This window comes from Balaenoptera musculus, chromosome 2, assembly GCF_009873245.2.
Source record: "Balaenoptera musculus isolate JJ_BM4_2016_0621 chromosome 2, mBalMus1.pri.v3, whole genome shotgun sequence".
Lineage (NCBI taxonomy): Eukaryota > Metazoa > Chordata > Mammalia > Artiodactyla > Balaenopteridae > Balaenoptera > Balaenoptera musculus.
This window is the reverse complement of record NC_045786.1, coordinates 93,923,456-93,938,245: the sequence shown is the minus strand read 5'-3', so window position 1 is coordinate 93,938,245 and position 14,790 is coordinate 93,923,456. Positions and strand designations below refer to the sequence as shown.

The 14,790-nt window shown below is 33.7% G+C and overlaps 1 protein-coding gene across 1 annotated transcript in view; it reads left to right on the top strand.

The window, feature by feature from the left end:
- SPRED1 (sprouty related EVH1 domain containing 1) overlaps positions 1–14,790 on the top strand; it is a 118,810-nt gene that overhangs the window by 60,419 nt on the left and 43,601 nt on the right. The window contains exons 3-4 of the mRNA XM_036843081.1: positions 10,164–10,332; positions 12,703–12,752. Of these exons, the coding sequence (XP_036698976.1) occupies positions 10,164–10,332; positions 12,703–12,752 (219 nt within the window). The remainder of the gene's footprint in view (positions 1–10,163; positions 10,333–12,702; positions 12,753–14,790) is intronic.

Sequence of the window (14,790 nt, the reverse complement as noted above, 5' to 3'; positions counted from 1 at the left end):
ATTTTCTTCCTTCATCTTGCTTTGGGTTTATTTTGCTCTCCGTTTTCTAGTTTCTTGAGGTAGGAACTTCAGTTATTGATTTGAGACCCTTCCTTGTTCCAACATCCGTAACCTTTTGAAAGACTTCAATTCACTGTAATATGAAGGTTTGAATTTATAAAGTTTAACCTTATTTACTAAATTATTCAAATCTTATGTATCCTTTTTGTGTGTGTGTTTGCTTCAATTTAAAGGCTGAAGACCTACAACTATCATTATGTTTTTGGATATTCTTGTGTTTCTAAATGGTTTTTTTGTTACATAGATATTGCTGTGTAAGTCAGTTAATAAAGGTTCATGGCTGTTAAATTCTTAGATCACTGAGATTGATTCCATCAGAATTGTATGGGCCCCTCTCCAAATTATGCAGACCCAGTTGAGGGTGAAGAGAATTGTTTAAGCTTATTTAGTTTTATTCTAGCAATTCAGAGTTCTGACAGCCTGTGGGGACTTGGGAAAGAGCCAAGTAAAGAAGCAGGGGCGTATTGCCTGTGCCTAAGAATTTGCCACCAGGAGTTAGAGCAGTATTCAAATTGTGACAGTTCCCTCCTCTGTTTTGTATCTCATCTCCTGTTCCCTCATCTTGTCGCCTTTCACTATCATTTTCTACTGATCCAGTTTCTTTAATGGTTACAGGTTTCTAATGGTTTTATATTTTCAGTCAGTTTTGGTAAGTTATAATTTTTCTAGGAAATTGCTATTTCACTTAGATTTTCAAATTTGAGGTCATAAAACCTTACATTGTATTGTATTCTTCGTTTTTTAATATTTACTTTATTATTTATTTATTTTGTCTGCGCTGGGTCTTAGTTGCGGCACACAGGACCTTCATTGTGGCATGTGGACTCTTACTTTCAGCATGCAGACTTCTTGGTTGCGGAATGTGAACTCTTAGTTGCAGCATGCATGTGGGATCTAGTTCCCCGACCAGGGATCGAACCCGGGCCCCCTGCATTGGGAGCACAGGGTCTTACCCACTGGACCACCAGGGAAGTCCCACACTGTACTCGTTATTACTTTCTAAATCTCTGCTCTGCCTTCAGCTTTGATTATGTAGTCACAGTATAATTATCCTATTTAGGAAATTTAACATGAATGTAGTATTTCAGTCTTTAGTCCATATTCCAGTTTCACCAACTGTTCTAATAATGTTCTTACAACATTTTTGTTCTCTCAGTACAAGATCATGTAGCGTTTAGCTGTCATGTGTCCTTATGCTCCTTTAATCTGGAGCAGTTCCTCAGTCTTTCTTTCATGACATAGACATATTTTTAAAATAGTGGCTCCCTCCCTTCCTTTTGTGGTAGCTGAACTGTTATTATTTGAGAAGGAACACTACCACTGTTCCTTCTGTTACTTTTAAAATTTTTTCTAAAATCTTATTCATCTCAGAATCCAGCTTTGAACACAAATTTTTATTACTAGATAATTGGTAAAAATATGTTATTTGAAAAAAAAAATATGTTATTTGATAACAATATAGTTTCGTATTTCATAGAATGCACTGGTGTCCTTTATAAAGGATAGTAGTTTTTATGTCATCCAGAAAACTAAAGTTCATAATACAAGGCAACTATTTGAGATACCAATTACTGATTTTGGTTATCAAGTAATTTAACTTGAATATAGAGATTTTACTTCAAAAATGAAATGCTTTTTCCATGATTCAAAGGTATTTCAGAAAGTTACAAAAATAATTTGTCTAGTTACCAACTATTACTACATCTTAGATAATACTTTTTGTAAACATGTAATTATCTACTTGTAAGGTAGCATCTATAATAAGGTTACATAGTAGTTTGAAAGTACATTTTTAACTTTGCTCTCCCAAATTATTAGTTGTTATTAGTGAAACAGAAATGTACTTATACCCATTTTTGGCTTGGTCTATTTTAAATTCTTCTGGCAAACAGTCCAGTAATTTGCTCTATATTTCCTAAAATAACTTGGAATATATCTTCAGAAGTTTTGGTTATTTAGTGACTGTGGTGTCCCCTCCCCCACTTTTTTTCTCTGTAATATATCCTAGAATTTCTTTCAGAAGAAGGAAAAGCGTTGGAGATTATGTTTTCACTGTCTTTAGAATCAATTAACTTAAACTTCACGGAATCTATTCACAAGCTCTTTGAGGTCCTGAGTACCTTTATTTATCATTCAAACTCCTCCCCCTCCCATACTCAAAAAAGTAAATACTGACCTCTCAGGCTTTCATAGCAACTGTACTATTATGGGCTAGTGGCATCACCTTGTGACCAAAATCACCATTGCTACTAGTATGTATTGAAGATCTACTCTGTTGTCAGACACTATTTGAGTTCTCTGTATGTATTGCCTTATTTAATTCTCAAGTCAGATGGGTAATGAGTGGTGGAGAGTGGATGGGACCCAGCTATTCTAAGCTGTAGAACCCACAAGCTTAATTAATTTCTATACCAAAATTCCTCTTACGCTTTAATAACATTTTTCTTCTTGGGAAGTGTATGTGTACTGTTCCTGTTCCTTCTGTTATTCATATCTTAATTATTTTATTTTGGAAATTTTTTACTCATGTGAAGAATATCCATTCTCATTAACCATCTTTCTTCTTTTCCTTTCTCTTTTAACTCTTAGCTTGGTACTATAAGGAAACCACTTCTCTTCCCTGACTCCCTTCATCTATATCAGATTTTAATATATTTATGCTAATAGTAGTTTTGCTTTCCTTAAATTCAGAGTTCACCTGTGCATCTGTTTGTTTGTTCTTTCATAATATCTATTTAACCTTTATAGAAGAAAGACAAAGAATATTCGTTCTTTTTGTTGCCACTATCTCAAAAGACTTTAAGATCTTATTAAAATATTCATGGTTCCAAAAGTATTTATCTAGCTAGAAAAGACTTGTATGTCTTAAGCAACTTAGACCTATTTAGAGTCTATCATATTAAAATGCAAAGCTGTTCTACCAAATACCCCTTAATATCCTCCCTTCGGTATAGTCCCCTTCCTAAAGGTGGTTCCAGTCAGTCTGTTTGCAGTGACTATATTCTACTCAAACCTAGTCAGGTATATTGGTATGTAAAAGTCTGAAGTTTTTTCTTTTAGAGGCGGTCAGTATAAAAACATTTAAGTGCTTTTGAATTTGTTGTTGCTTTTTCTAGTTAAATTTTTTTCCATTATACTTTTTTATAGTTTATAATAAATAGTGATTCTTTTCTAATCCCAGTATACTTGTAGATGATCCAAAAGTTCAAAATATTCTAGTACTGATTCTAAAACATGACTCTTTAATTTCTTCTTCGTTAACTAGCCACGGGCTTAGTGGATCCATTAGGGGTTATTGATGTCAAGTTACTTTGGCAGCATATTCTTTTGTAGTTATTCTTGTTGAGTCACTCTTACACTTAATATTCACTTTACAGTTGTTATTTACACTCAATATCTTTTCTGCTTATTAGTTTAATATATCACCTGTCTTCTTTAGGGTAGAAATAAGGGCAGGGCCACTAATCTACTTTCAAATTTATCTTTCTCTAATTTATACATGTCCTTCATGGTTACTATGGAGGTCTGATGAAATTCACATCACTCCTTAACCCCAGGAAGAAGTATAGTCAACTAATAATTAGAATTAGCTAGAGATGTGTTTCAAGTTTGACAACTGTTTACAGACTATTTTTACGGTTATACTTTTAATGGCTTCTGGCAGTTGCTTTTAGGGTAGTCTTAACAGAACTTAAAATTATTCATTTCATTTTGTACTAGATCTTTTCTTGTAAAAAAGTTTTAAGAGTGAGTGCAGGTCATGTATTCTGGGAGAGATGTAACCACTTCAGGCCTGTAGAACACCTGTTACTTTACTTTATTGGTAATTAGTAGATGTAACTCCCTATTGGCCAGAAGTAATTTATCAGGGTACCTCATTTTTACAACAGCATAAATAATTCACCTGGCAGTGCTGGATTGGTTGATTGTAATCTCTTGGCAAAAATGTAATTGCCATTTTCTACAGTTTGTTTGCTAGTTATTCCAATCACAAATATGGTAAACTTTGAATCTGCTTCCTGTATGCCTATTACTGTTAATATTACTGTGATCTTAAGATACAGAATTAATACAGTGAAAATTGCAGTGAACTAAAGTCAGAGCACATTGTTCTGATATAGTTGAGAAGAGGCAGTGGAAGTGGGAGGCAGCATAATTCACTAACTTTTAAGAATCCTTCTAGCTCGTAAAATTATTTTTGTTTTTTCTGGAATGCAGATTTAGTTTTGATCACATGGTAGGTAGAAGCCTTTTGAGACATTCTTTTAACTACTTTTTTTTTAACACCTTTTTAACCTCATTGATCTTTTTTAAAAATTTGAGATGGACAGTTGTTATCCCTATTACTCAATAAAGGTGTGGTTTATATTGTCCTTAGTGTGATGAGAATGCATTTATTTTTTAAATGCTACTTAAAGTCAGAAGCAAAACAACTTTTTAATATATTGTGTGACTTAGATGAGAAATTGTTATGCCTTAGATATGGAGGCTTTGATAATTATGTAAATGCTGAGTGATGCAGAACGTTCTAGGAAGCATAGTTTTTAAATTATCTACAAAGATGGTGAGTGGTTATGTCAGTAGATTACCTGCACTTTTCTTTCTCATTACCTATTCCTAAATTCAGAATAGCTATTGCCATAGTAGCCTTTTCCTAAATGATAGTTATTTTTATGGTACGCTAAATATATACTATGAACAGTAAGATATATTTTATTTCCTAATATTACTTTGTAGATAAAAGTTAATGACATAAATTGACATCTACTTCATAATTAGGTGGCATTTTGTTTTTGTACCAACATGATGTGTATGATGTGCAACCTCAGTATTTATATGACTTCTAGGTGGAACACATTCTTGCATAGGTACTTGTATGAGTCAAAGAACTAGTTTATTATCCTTACCATTTCCTCAGTGTATTTTAAAGCTCATTTAAAAAATTTATTTTTCTATGTGTTTTGGGAGCCTCTATAAAAAAATAGATGGCCATTTGTAAATAAGTGGTATAGATGAGTATAGATCACGTTGAAATTTTATTTATCTAACAGATAATAGTTGGAAAACAACTTTGGGAAGTTTCAGAGAGGAGCTAATTCAGCAATATTTTCATGTATTAAAGATTAATTTAGTGACATTTTCATGTAATGACTGTAGGACCAAACTCCGTTTTTTATGTCCTTCTCTTTTTTAATAATTGCAATTTAACAGTTTTCTAAAATACATATGTCTTTCCCACTGTTTATGAATACAGTAAATATGTTGCAGTAATCCATAATGCCAATTTTAACTTCTTGAATTCCAAAACCTAATTTAATTATGAATTTTATTATTATTTTTGCAAAATGGTTGTTGTAACAGATAGTTAAATCTTTGTCAAATGCCAAGTGCTAACACACTTTGCCTGTAAGCAAGCAGGACATTATTTTGTTACCTTCTTTGTTACTTATTGCAGAATAACAAGACTTACTATCAAAGATATTCAGTGACAGGCTGGTAAAATTTAACAATCAGCTTTTGGTGGGGGAGGGTAGGGGGATTGGAGAGAGGAAATGCTTTATAGCTTAACATACTTCCACCATGGCTGTTTTCAGTCAATATAACGTCACTGCATGTGGAGTTGGGAAGAAGTGATTAGTAGTGCACCATTATTTTTTCTTTTGTTACCTGTGCCTTTGGTGTCATATCCAAGAAAACATTGCCAAGTCCAGTGTCATGAAGTATTTGTCCTATGTTTTCTTCTAGGAGTTTTATCGTTTTAGGTCTTCTTAGGGTCCTTGATACATTTTGAGTTAATTATTGCATGTGGTGTTAGGTAAGGGTCTAACTTCATTCTTTTGCCTGTACACATCCAGTTTCCCAGTACCATTTGTTGAAAAGACTTTCCTTTCTTCCACTGAGTGGTCTTGGCACTTTTGTCAAATATGTTGAGGTAGTTTCCTTCTAGTTCTTGTTTGTTAGGTATTTTTATCATGAAAAGATGTTGAATTTTGTTAAATGCTTTTTCTGCATCAATTGAGATGATCATGTGGATTTTTTTCCCCTTTATTCTGTTCAAGTAGGATATTACATTGATCAATTTTCATATGTTTAACCATCCTTGCATTCATTTGTTGAGGATTTTTTGCATCAGTATTCATAAAGGATATTGATACATAGTTTTCTTGTAATGTCTTTGGCTTTGGTATCAGCACAATGCTGTCCTCATAGAATGAGTTAGGAAGTGTTTACTCCTTCAGTCTTTTGGGAAAGTTTGAAGTATTGGTATTAGTTCTTTAAATGTTTGATATAATTCACCGGTGAAGCCATCAGGTCCAGGGTTTTTCTTTATTGAGAGACATTTAATTACTGATCCAATCTACTTACTAGCTATATATCTATTCAAATTTTCTATTTATTTCTGATTTAGTCTTGGTCTGTTTTATGTTTCTAGTAATTTGTCGGTTAAATCTAGGTTATCTGACTTGTTGGTGTACAATTGTTCATAGTACTCTCTTATAATGCTTTTTATTTCTGTAGAATTGATGGTAATGTCTCCACTTTCATTTCTGATTTTTATAATTTGTGTCAATTTGCGTCTTCTCTCTTTTTCTTCTTAGTCCTTCTAGCTAAAGGACTTATTAAAATCTTTTTGAAGAACCAACTTTTGGATTCATTGATTTTCTCTATTATTTTTCTGTTCTCTAATTTGTTTCTGCTCTCATCCTTATTATTTCCTTTCTTCTGCTAGGTTTGGGTTTAGTTTGTTCTTCTTTTCTAGTTCCTTAAATTGTAAAGTTATGTTGTTGATTTAAGATTTTTCTTTTTTTTTTTAATGCAGGTGTTTGTACATTTTCCCCTTAGTACTGCTTTCACTGTGTGCTATAAGTTTTGGTATGTTGTGTTGTTTTTGCCCTCTAAGTATTTTGTAATTTCCCTCATGATTTCTTCTTTGATCAGTTGGTTAATTCCCAAAATTTTTTTAATTTTCCAGTTTTCCTTTTGTTACTGATTTTTAATTTCATCTTATTGTGCCCAAAGATACTTTGTATGATATCCATATTTTTTATTATATTGAGATTAATTTGTGGCCTAACATATGGTCTGTCCTGAAAAATATCCTATGTGCACTTCAGAAAAATGTGTGTTCTGTTGCTGAGTAGAGTGTTTTGTATATGTCTGTTTGGTCTAGTTGGTTTACTATGTTAAATTCTCTATTTCTTTATATTCTGTCTGGTTCTTCTGTTGATTATGTGAGTGAGGTATTGACATCTCCAACTATTACTGTAGAACTGTGTTTCTCCCTTCAGTTGTGTCAATTTTTGCTTTATATATTTTGATGTTCTGTTACTAGGTACCTAAATGTTTATTGTTGTATCTTTTTGCCCTATTGAACCGTTTATTAATATATAATATTTTTATTATAATGTTCTTTTTGATTTAAAGTCTATTTTGTCTGATATTAGTATAGCCACCCCTGCTCCCTTTTGGTTGCTCTTTGCATGGAATGTCTTTTTCCATCCTTTCATTTTCAACCTGTTTGTGTCTTTGGTTGTGCTTTTATTTGTTCTGCCAATCTCTGTCATTTGGTTGGACAGTTAAATCCATTTACATTTAAAGTAATTGCTCATAAGGAGAGACTTCTGTCATTTTGCTGTTTTTGTATGTCCCTAATAGCCTTTTCTCCCTCATTTCCTGCATTCCTATCTTCTTTTGTGTTTAGTTGATCGTAACAAAATGTTTAAATTCCTTTCTCATTTCCTTTTATTTATATTCTATAGCTATTTTCTTTGTGGTTACCATGGAGGTTGCATTTAACATCCTAAAGTTATAACACTCTAATTGGGATTTAAACTAGCTTAACTTCAATAACATACAAAAACTGTTTCTTTACAGCTTTGACCCCATCCCTTTCATTTGTTGATAAATTACATCTTTATACATTGTTTACCCAGAAACATAAATTAATACTTCTTTTAAATGTATTAGTCTCTCAAATTTTGTAGAAAACAATATTTGGAGTTATACACCACAGTTACAGCAATACTTAGCTTTTACACTAATGATTCATTGTTTTCTTTAAATGTAATAGTCTCTCTTAAATTTGATAGAAAACATAAAGTGGAGTTTCAAACCAATGTTAAAAATATTGCTTTTATAATTGCCCTTGTATTTACCTTTATTTCTTTATATGGCTTCAAGTTACTTTCTTATGTCATTTTATTTCACCTTGTAGGTCTCCCTTGTGCGTTTTTTGCAGGGCAGATCTAGTGGAAACAAACTCCCTTAGCTTTTGTTTATCTGGAAATGGCTTAATTTCTTCATTACTTTTGAAGGATATTTTTGCCAAATATAGAATTCTTGGTTGACAGTTTTTTCTTTCAGCACTTTGAATATGTCCATCCACTATCTTCTAGCCTCCAAAGTTTCTGAAGAGAAATCTGCTGACGTTCTTATTGAGGATTCCTCTTATGTGACAATTCACTTCTCTCTTGCTACTTTGAAGAATCTCTGTGTCTCTGTGTGGCCTGTTGAGTTCATCTTATTCAAAGTTTGTTGAGCCTCTTGGATGTTTATGTTCATGACTTTCATAAAATTTGGGGAGTTTTCAACCATTCTTTCTTCACATATTCTCTCTGCCCCTTTCTTGCTCTTCTTCTAGTTCCCACGATGTGTATGTTGGTCCTCTTGATGCTGCCCGTAGGTCTCTTAGACTCTGTTTGCGTTTCTTCAGTCTTTTTCCTTTCTGCTCCTCAGACTCTAATTTCTGTTGTCCTATCTTCCAGTTCACTGTTTATTTTTTGTGCCTACTCAAATCTGCTTTTGAATCCCTCTAGTTGAAGTTTTCATTTTAGTTATTTACTTTTCAGCTTCAGAATTTTTTAGTTTCTTTTTAGATTTTCTATCTCTTTATTGTTATTTCCATTTTGTTCATGCATTGTTTTATGTCATACTTTGCTATATCACCTACTGAAAGAAACAAAAAGAAATCAACAGAAAATGTCCCGAAAAAGACCCAATGGCAGATCATTAGACAAAGACTTATTAAAAAAACTGTTGTAAAGATGCTCAAAGAACTAAATAAGATATGGAGAATCTTTGAATGCTTTGGGAGTTTTCTGTTGAACACTGGACATTTAAATCATAATATGGTAACTTGGAATATGGTAATATGGAAATCATATTATTCCCTTCCCTGGAGTTTCCTAATTTTTGTTATTGTTTTTGTTTTCGTTTTTTTGATTGTTGTAGGTTGTCTCTGTGCCAAGGATCAGCCTGAGGTGTAAATTTAAGGTTTTTTCATGTCTTTTCTGAGCCTTTCCCTGGATATGCATAGTCACTTTCTAATTCTTCCTGTATATGTAGTTATTTTTGAATGTCCTAGTCTTCAATGTCTGGCTCCCATCATGGGAAAAAGTGATAAATGACAGATAAAAAAGGGAGCTGGCTTTTTAAATACCTTGGAAGTCACTTCATTCTGATGCAGAGGAACTTGCAACAATGAGGGAAGATACAACAGTGGCAAATGGCTACCCTCCTCTTTGTCTGCACCTCTGTGATCAGAAGCAGCAATTAGTGATGAGAGCACCGATCCCTGATACTTGGAGGATAAGGTCCTTTTTACCTACCATGGCTTCTGTAATTTGCATGTGCACAGCTCCCTGCCCTATGGCTGGGAGTTGGGATGAAGGAGGTGCTGCTACTGTGCTAATACCTGAAATTGACAAAATTAACTGCAATTTACTGTCCATGTCTTCCCTGGAAGTTACAAGCTTTCAACAGACTCTATAGAGTTCTAACATAGTCACAGCAGACAGATTCTGCCAGTCAGTTTTGTCTAGGTAGGGAGACAGATTCCTGGTGTTTCTTGCCTCCTGCCATCTTCCCAGAATGGTGGGAAGATGGTGCCTCCTGCCATCTTTCCAGAATCTTCTTTAATCCCATCTTAATTTCTGTATTGAGTGACTTTGTGAGTAGCTTAAGTAGCAAGACCTCTGTATTAATGGGGTGGGGGTGCTTTTATTAAAATATAACAGCTCTTTTCTCACCTACCTTTGTATTTAAGAGCTACATTAGATGCATTTGATATATGTATAGTAATTTTGGCATTTAACTTTTGGCAGGTGGTTTTGGAATGTATGCTTAAAAAAGACCTCATTTACAATAAGGTCACTCCAACATTTCACCACTGGAAGATTGATGACAAGAAATTTGGCCTTACCTTTCAAAGTCCTGCTGATGCTAGGGCTTTTGATAGAGGCATTCGAAGAGCTATAGAGGATATTTCTCAAGGTAGGTTATTTTGACTGTTTTCTTAATTTGTTTATCAGTTATATATAATAGAAGTGACTTTAAGCAAGTCAGCTTTTGTGATATGAGATCAGGCTTTGAAAGCTGACTGTAGGTGAAGATAAAATAATGGGCTCCTTAATCTGTTTTATGTTTGTCACATCACAGTATATACCAATTACCTGTATTATCTTGAAGAGCCCATCAACAGCACACTTCAGATAATTTGAAAGTTTTAAAATAAAAGCTCAAAGAAGAGGGCAGCAGTCAGGTAGAACTTTGAAAATCCTCCATGAGTATGTTACTCATATCCTTGTTTTGGTAATTATAAAGAGAAAATTTGTAATAATCAAATATATGTCAACTCCAGTTATTCTATGGCAAAACCTTCCTTACTGCTTTATCTGATTTCATTAATAAGGATTGGCAGAGACCTCAACCCAATCTATCCCTTTGTATATCTTAACCAATCTGTTAAGATCATTAACTCTAAAGCTTGCAGGTTTTAAAGGGAGGAAGAATATTTACACGTAAGACTGGCCTCTGCTTAATTAAACAAAAAGAAATCACGTTAAAACCCATTTCTTTCCCCCAAAGAAGTCATAACTAAGACTTGATTTGTTTTTCTTATTGAGAAGAAACATTATCTCTATTAGAAATAACCTTCTTATACAACATAACTGAATGAAAATGTGTTGACAACATTGTGGCTCATATATTTTGAAGATGGCATTTTAGTAGGAAAATCAGAAGAAATAAACTAATTATGAGACAAACCATAGGCAAGAACATGGAAATGCTTAGTACAAATATGTATTGCTAACTGTGTGAAACTGAAGTTAAATAATGTATTTAGCTACTTTGAAAGACTAGAATTTGGTAAACAAACAATCTTTGATTTCTGATTCAGAAAAAAATTCCATGAAATGGTAGCACTCATTTTTAATACAAGAACCCATAACTTCTTCCTATATCAGGGTTCTCATTGTTCGCTGCACATTTGAATCACCTGGGAGCCTTTTGAAAAATAGCATAATTGGTCCCCACTCCAGCCCATTTGAATCAGACTGCCCGGGGAGTGGTGCTGAGGCATTCCTTTTTTTTTTAAGTTCTGTGCATTTCAAATGTGGTGAGGAATTGTCAAATGATTATATATCATGAATTTAGGGAGGGGCAAGATGAATATGGATCTTCAGATTCTCCAGTAGTAGTTGTGGTTCTCAAACCACTGCAAGAAACTTAAAAATAAAAAAATTTATGATGCCCAATGCCTCACCCCTCAGAGATTCTGACATTATTGGTTTGAGACTGTATTCTGGCATCATTATAATTTTTTTAAAGTTTCCCAGTTAATTCTGATATTTTGTTAGTGTTGAAGAACCAGTGCTTTAAAAAGAAAATCGTTATCCATGGTTGCTGGAATATTTAGTTTTGAATACTTTTATGCCCACATTCATACCCCCATAGGAACATACTTCTTTCACTAGGATCAGATAGATTGGGTTTAACCTTTTAAAAGAAAATTAATAAGGAGACGCTTACAAACACCTAGCCAGGTAGAATAGACTACAGTACTCAGCCTGTCTCATTGTTTTTGAACATTTTTGAAAACATACTGGTTAGCATTATTATCAGCCACTGTATAGGTTTTCAACAATCCCATTAAATTTTTCTTACTTAGCCTCCCATGACAGTAAGAATAAACTATGCACCTTTTCCATAGGGCAGCTTTCTCTTCATCTCCATGCAAGCTATGTCTCAAGGGTAGCATAAACTCAGAATACTTTGCTAAGGTAAATCCTTCCTTATTAATTTATTGGAACTAAAGGCACTCTTGAACGCCATGAAAACTTATATAGAGGCATTGGTGCACAAAAGTCAATAGCAACAGTTGGCTGTTGACTATCAACAGTGGATTAAGGCTCATTTTTTTTCCTTACTAAAGCTACTAAAATCCTAGTTGGGGGTACTAAATACTGTTTCCTGGGTCAGAGTACTTAGAAAAATTGAATAAATCATGTGGGCATCACCTAAACACCAGAAGAGTGTGGTGCATATACTCTTCCTGGCAGTTTCAGTATTTCAGAGAAATCAGAGGCAGGGCTTGCCAGAGATAGCGTACTTTCACAGAAGACACCTCTTTAAGTAAGTAACTGGAAATTTACCTGTAGAAGAGGAAAGCAATCACTTTATTCTCTCTTTATCTAACAGAGGGGCAAGTATGAGTGACCAACATCTGACTGGTTGCCAGGCAGTCCAGAATGATCTCTGATTAGTCTTCTACAGTATCATAGTGATATTATCAATGAGTCAGCAATACTAAAATCTAAAACAAAAATTCTATGCTTAATTAACTTTTACCCATTTTCTTAGGATGCCCAGCATTTAAAAATGAAACTGAAGGAGCAGAAGACAACTTACAAGTAAGTAGTTTGGATTAAAAGGAATTTCTAGACATAAAGGATGTAGAGGAAATCACTAGCCTTAATAAATAAACAATTCATATAAATTCTTAAGAAATTTCTGGACACTGTATTTGTCAGGCAATACAGGAAAACAAAACCAATAGAATGTGTGTATGTATATATATATATATATATATATACATATATATGTATGTATTTATTAATATGTGTAAAGAGGACTTGGTTTTGTTCGGTTTGTTTGTTTAAGAAATTGGCTCATGTGACTGTGGGAACTGGCCAGTCCGAAATTCACAGGGTAGGCAGGTAGGCAGGCATCCCAGAAGTTCTGGCAGGAGTTGATGTTTTGCTCTTGAGTCAGAAGGCACTCTCAAGGCAGACTTCCTTCCTCCTTGGGGGACCTCAGTCTTTTCTTTAAGTCTTTCCAGAGTGAGTCCACCCACTTTATGGAGGATAATCTCCTTTACTCTGAGTCTACTGATTTAGATGTTAGTCACATATGAAAATTACCTTCACAGTAGTTAGACTGGTGTTTGACCAAACCACCATCGCCTAGCCAAGTTGACAGATAAAATTAACCATCACAGATACCCCACCGCATAGGCAAGGTACTTGTATTAAAAATTCGTAGAAAAGTAATTTCAAATTATTAATAAGCATATGGACACCCTTCTGTTTTATATCACTAGTAATCAGCAGGTAGTATAAATTAACATTTATTAGTTATGAAATTATCAAGATTTAAAAATTAATACTACCCCAGACTGTGTCTTTTCATGAGGTTGACAGATTGACGCTCTGCTAGAGAAAATATAAATTGGTAGATTCTTTGTAGAAAGCAGTTTGGTAATAATGTATTTAAAAGCTTTAAAAATAGAAACAGGACTTCCCTGGTGGTCCAATGGTTAAGACTTCCCCTTCCAGTGTTTCAGGTTCGATCCCTGGTCAGGGAGCTAAGATCCCACATACCTTGTGGCCAAAAAGCCAAAACATAAAGCAGAAGCAGTATCGTAACAAATTCAATAAAGGCTTTAAAATTGGTCCACATTTAAAAAAAAATCTTAAAAAAAAAAAAAAGAAATATTCATACCTGTTGATCCAGTGAATCAATTTAAGGAAATAGAGATACACAAAAAATTTGTGTACACAGATTTTTGGGTGTGTATGTGTATGAAATATTGATAATAAAAAATAAGCTATCTAAATGGAATGGAAATGGTTGAATTAAGGTATCTTTGTCATGCGACCACTAAAAATTTTATTATTAATTTACTTGCAGTGTATTGAGTAGTAAAAACAGATAATTATATGGTGTTGTCATCCATTGTTACTCAGCTAAAATGTTAAATAATTTTGTTACTTTTGGATTGTGGGATTCTGAGATATATGGCTTTCTTTTTAGTACTTTTAATTTCCTAAAGTATTAATACTTTTAGGATAATAGTGAAAGAACCCAAATTTATATGTATACCTTGTATTAATAATCAATTATTCATATTATTGTAAAAATAGTCATCACCTAAAGGACATGGCAAAATGTTTTATGTACATTTATAATCAGAAAATAAAAATGGCTTTTATTTCTGAAAATTTGAGAAATATAGCAAAGTTCAAAAAATAAAACATAGATATGCTACCATCCATGATAACCATCATACATATTTTTTAAAATATTTATTTATTTATTTGGCTGCTCCAGGTCTTAGCTGCGTCACGCAAGATCTTTGTTGCCGTGTGTAGGATCTTCATTGCTGCATGCAGGATCTTTAGTTGTGGCACATGGGATCTTTAGTTGCGGCATGCAAACTCTTAGTTGTAGCATGTGGGATCTAGTTCCCCGAACAGGGATTGAACCCGGGCCCCCTGCATTGGGAGCACAGAGTCTTAGCCACTGGACCACCAGGGAAGTCCCATACGTATTTTTAAATATGGCCTCTGAGTTTTTTTCTGGACAAATAAATGGGTACACATGTGTTATTATGATATCATTATTCTGTAGCTTTTTTTTTTTCACTTAAATACATAATGATATTTTGTG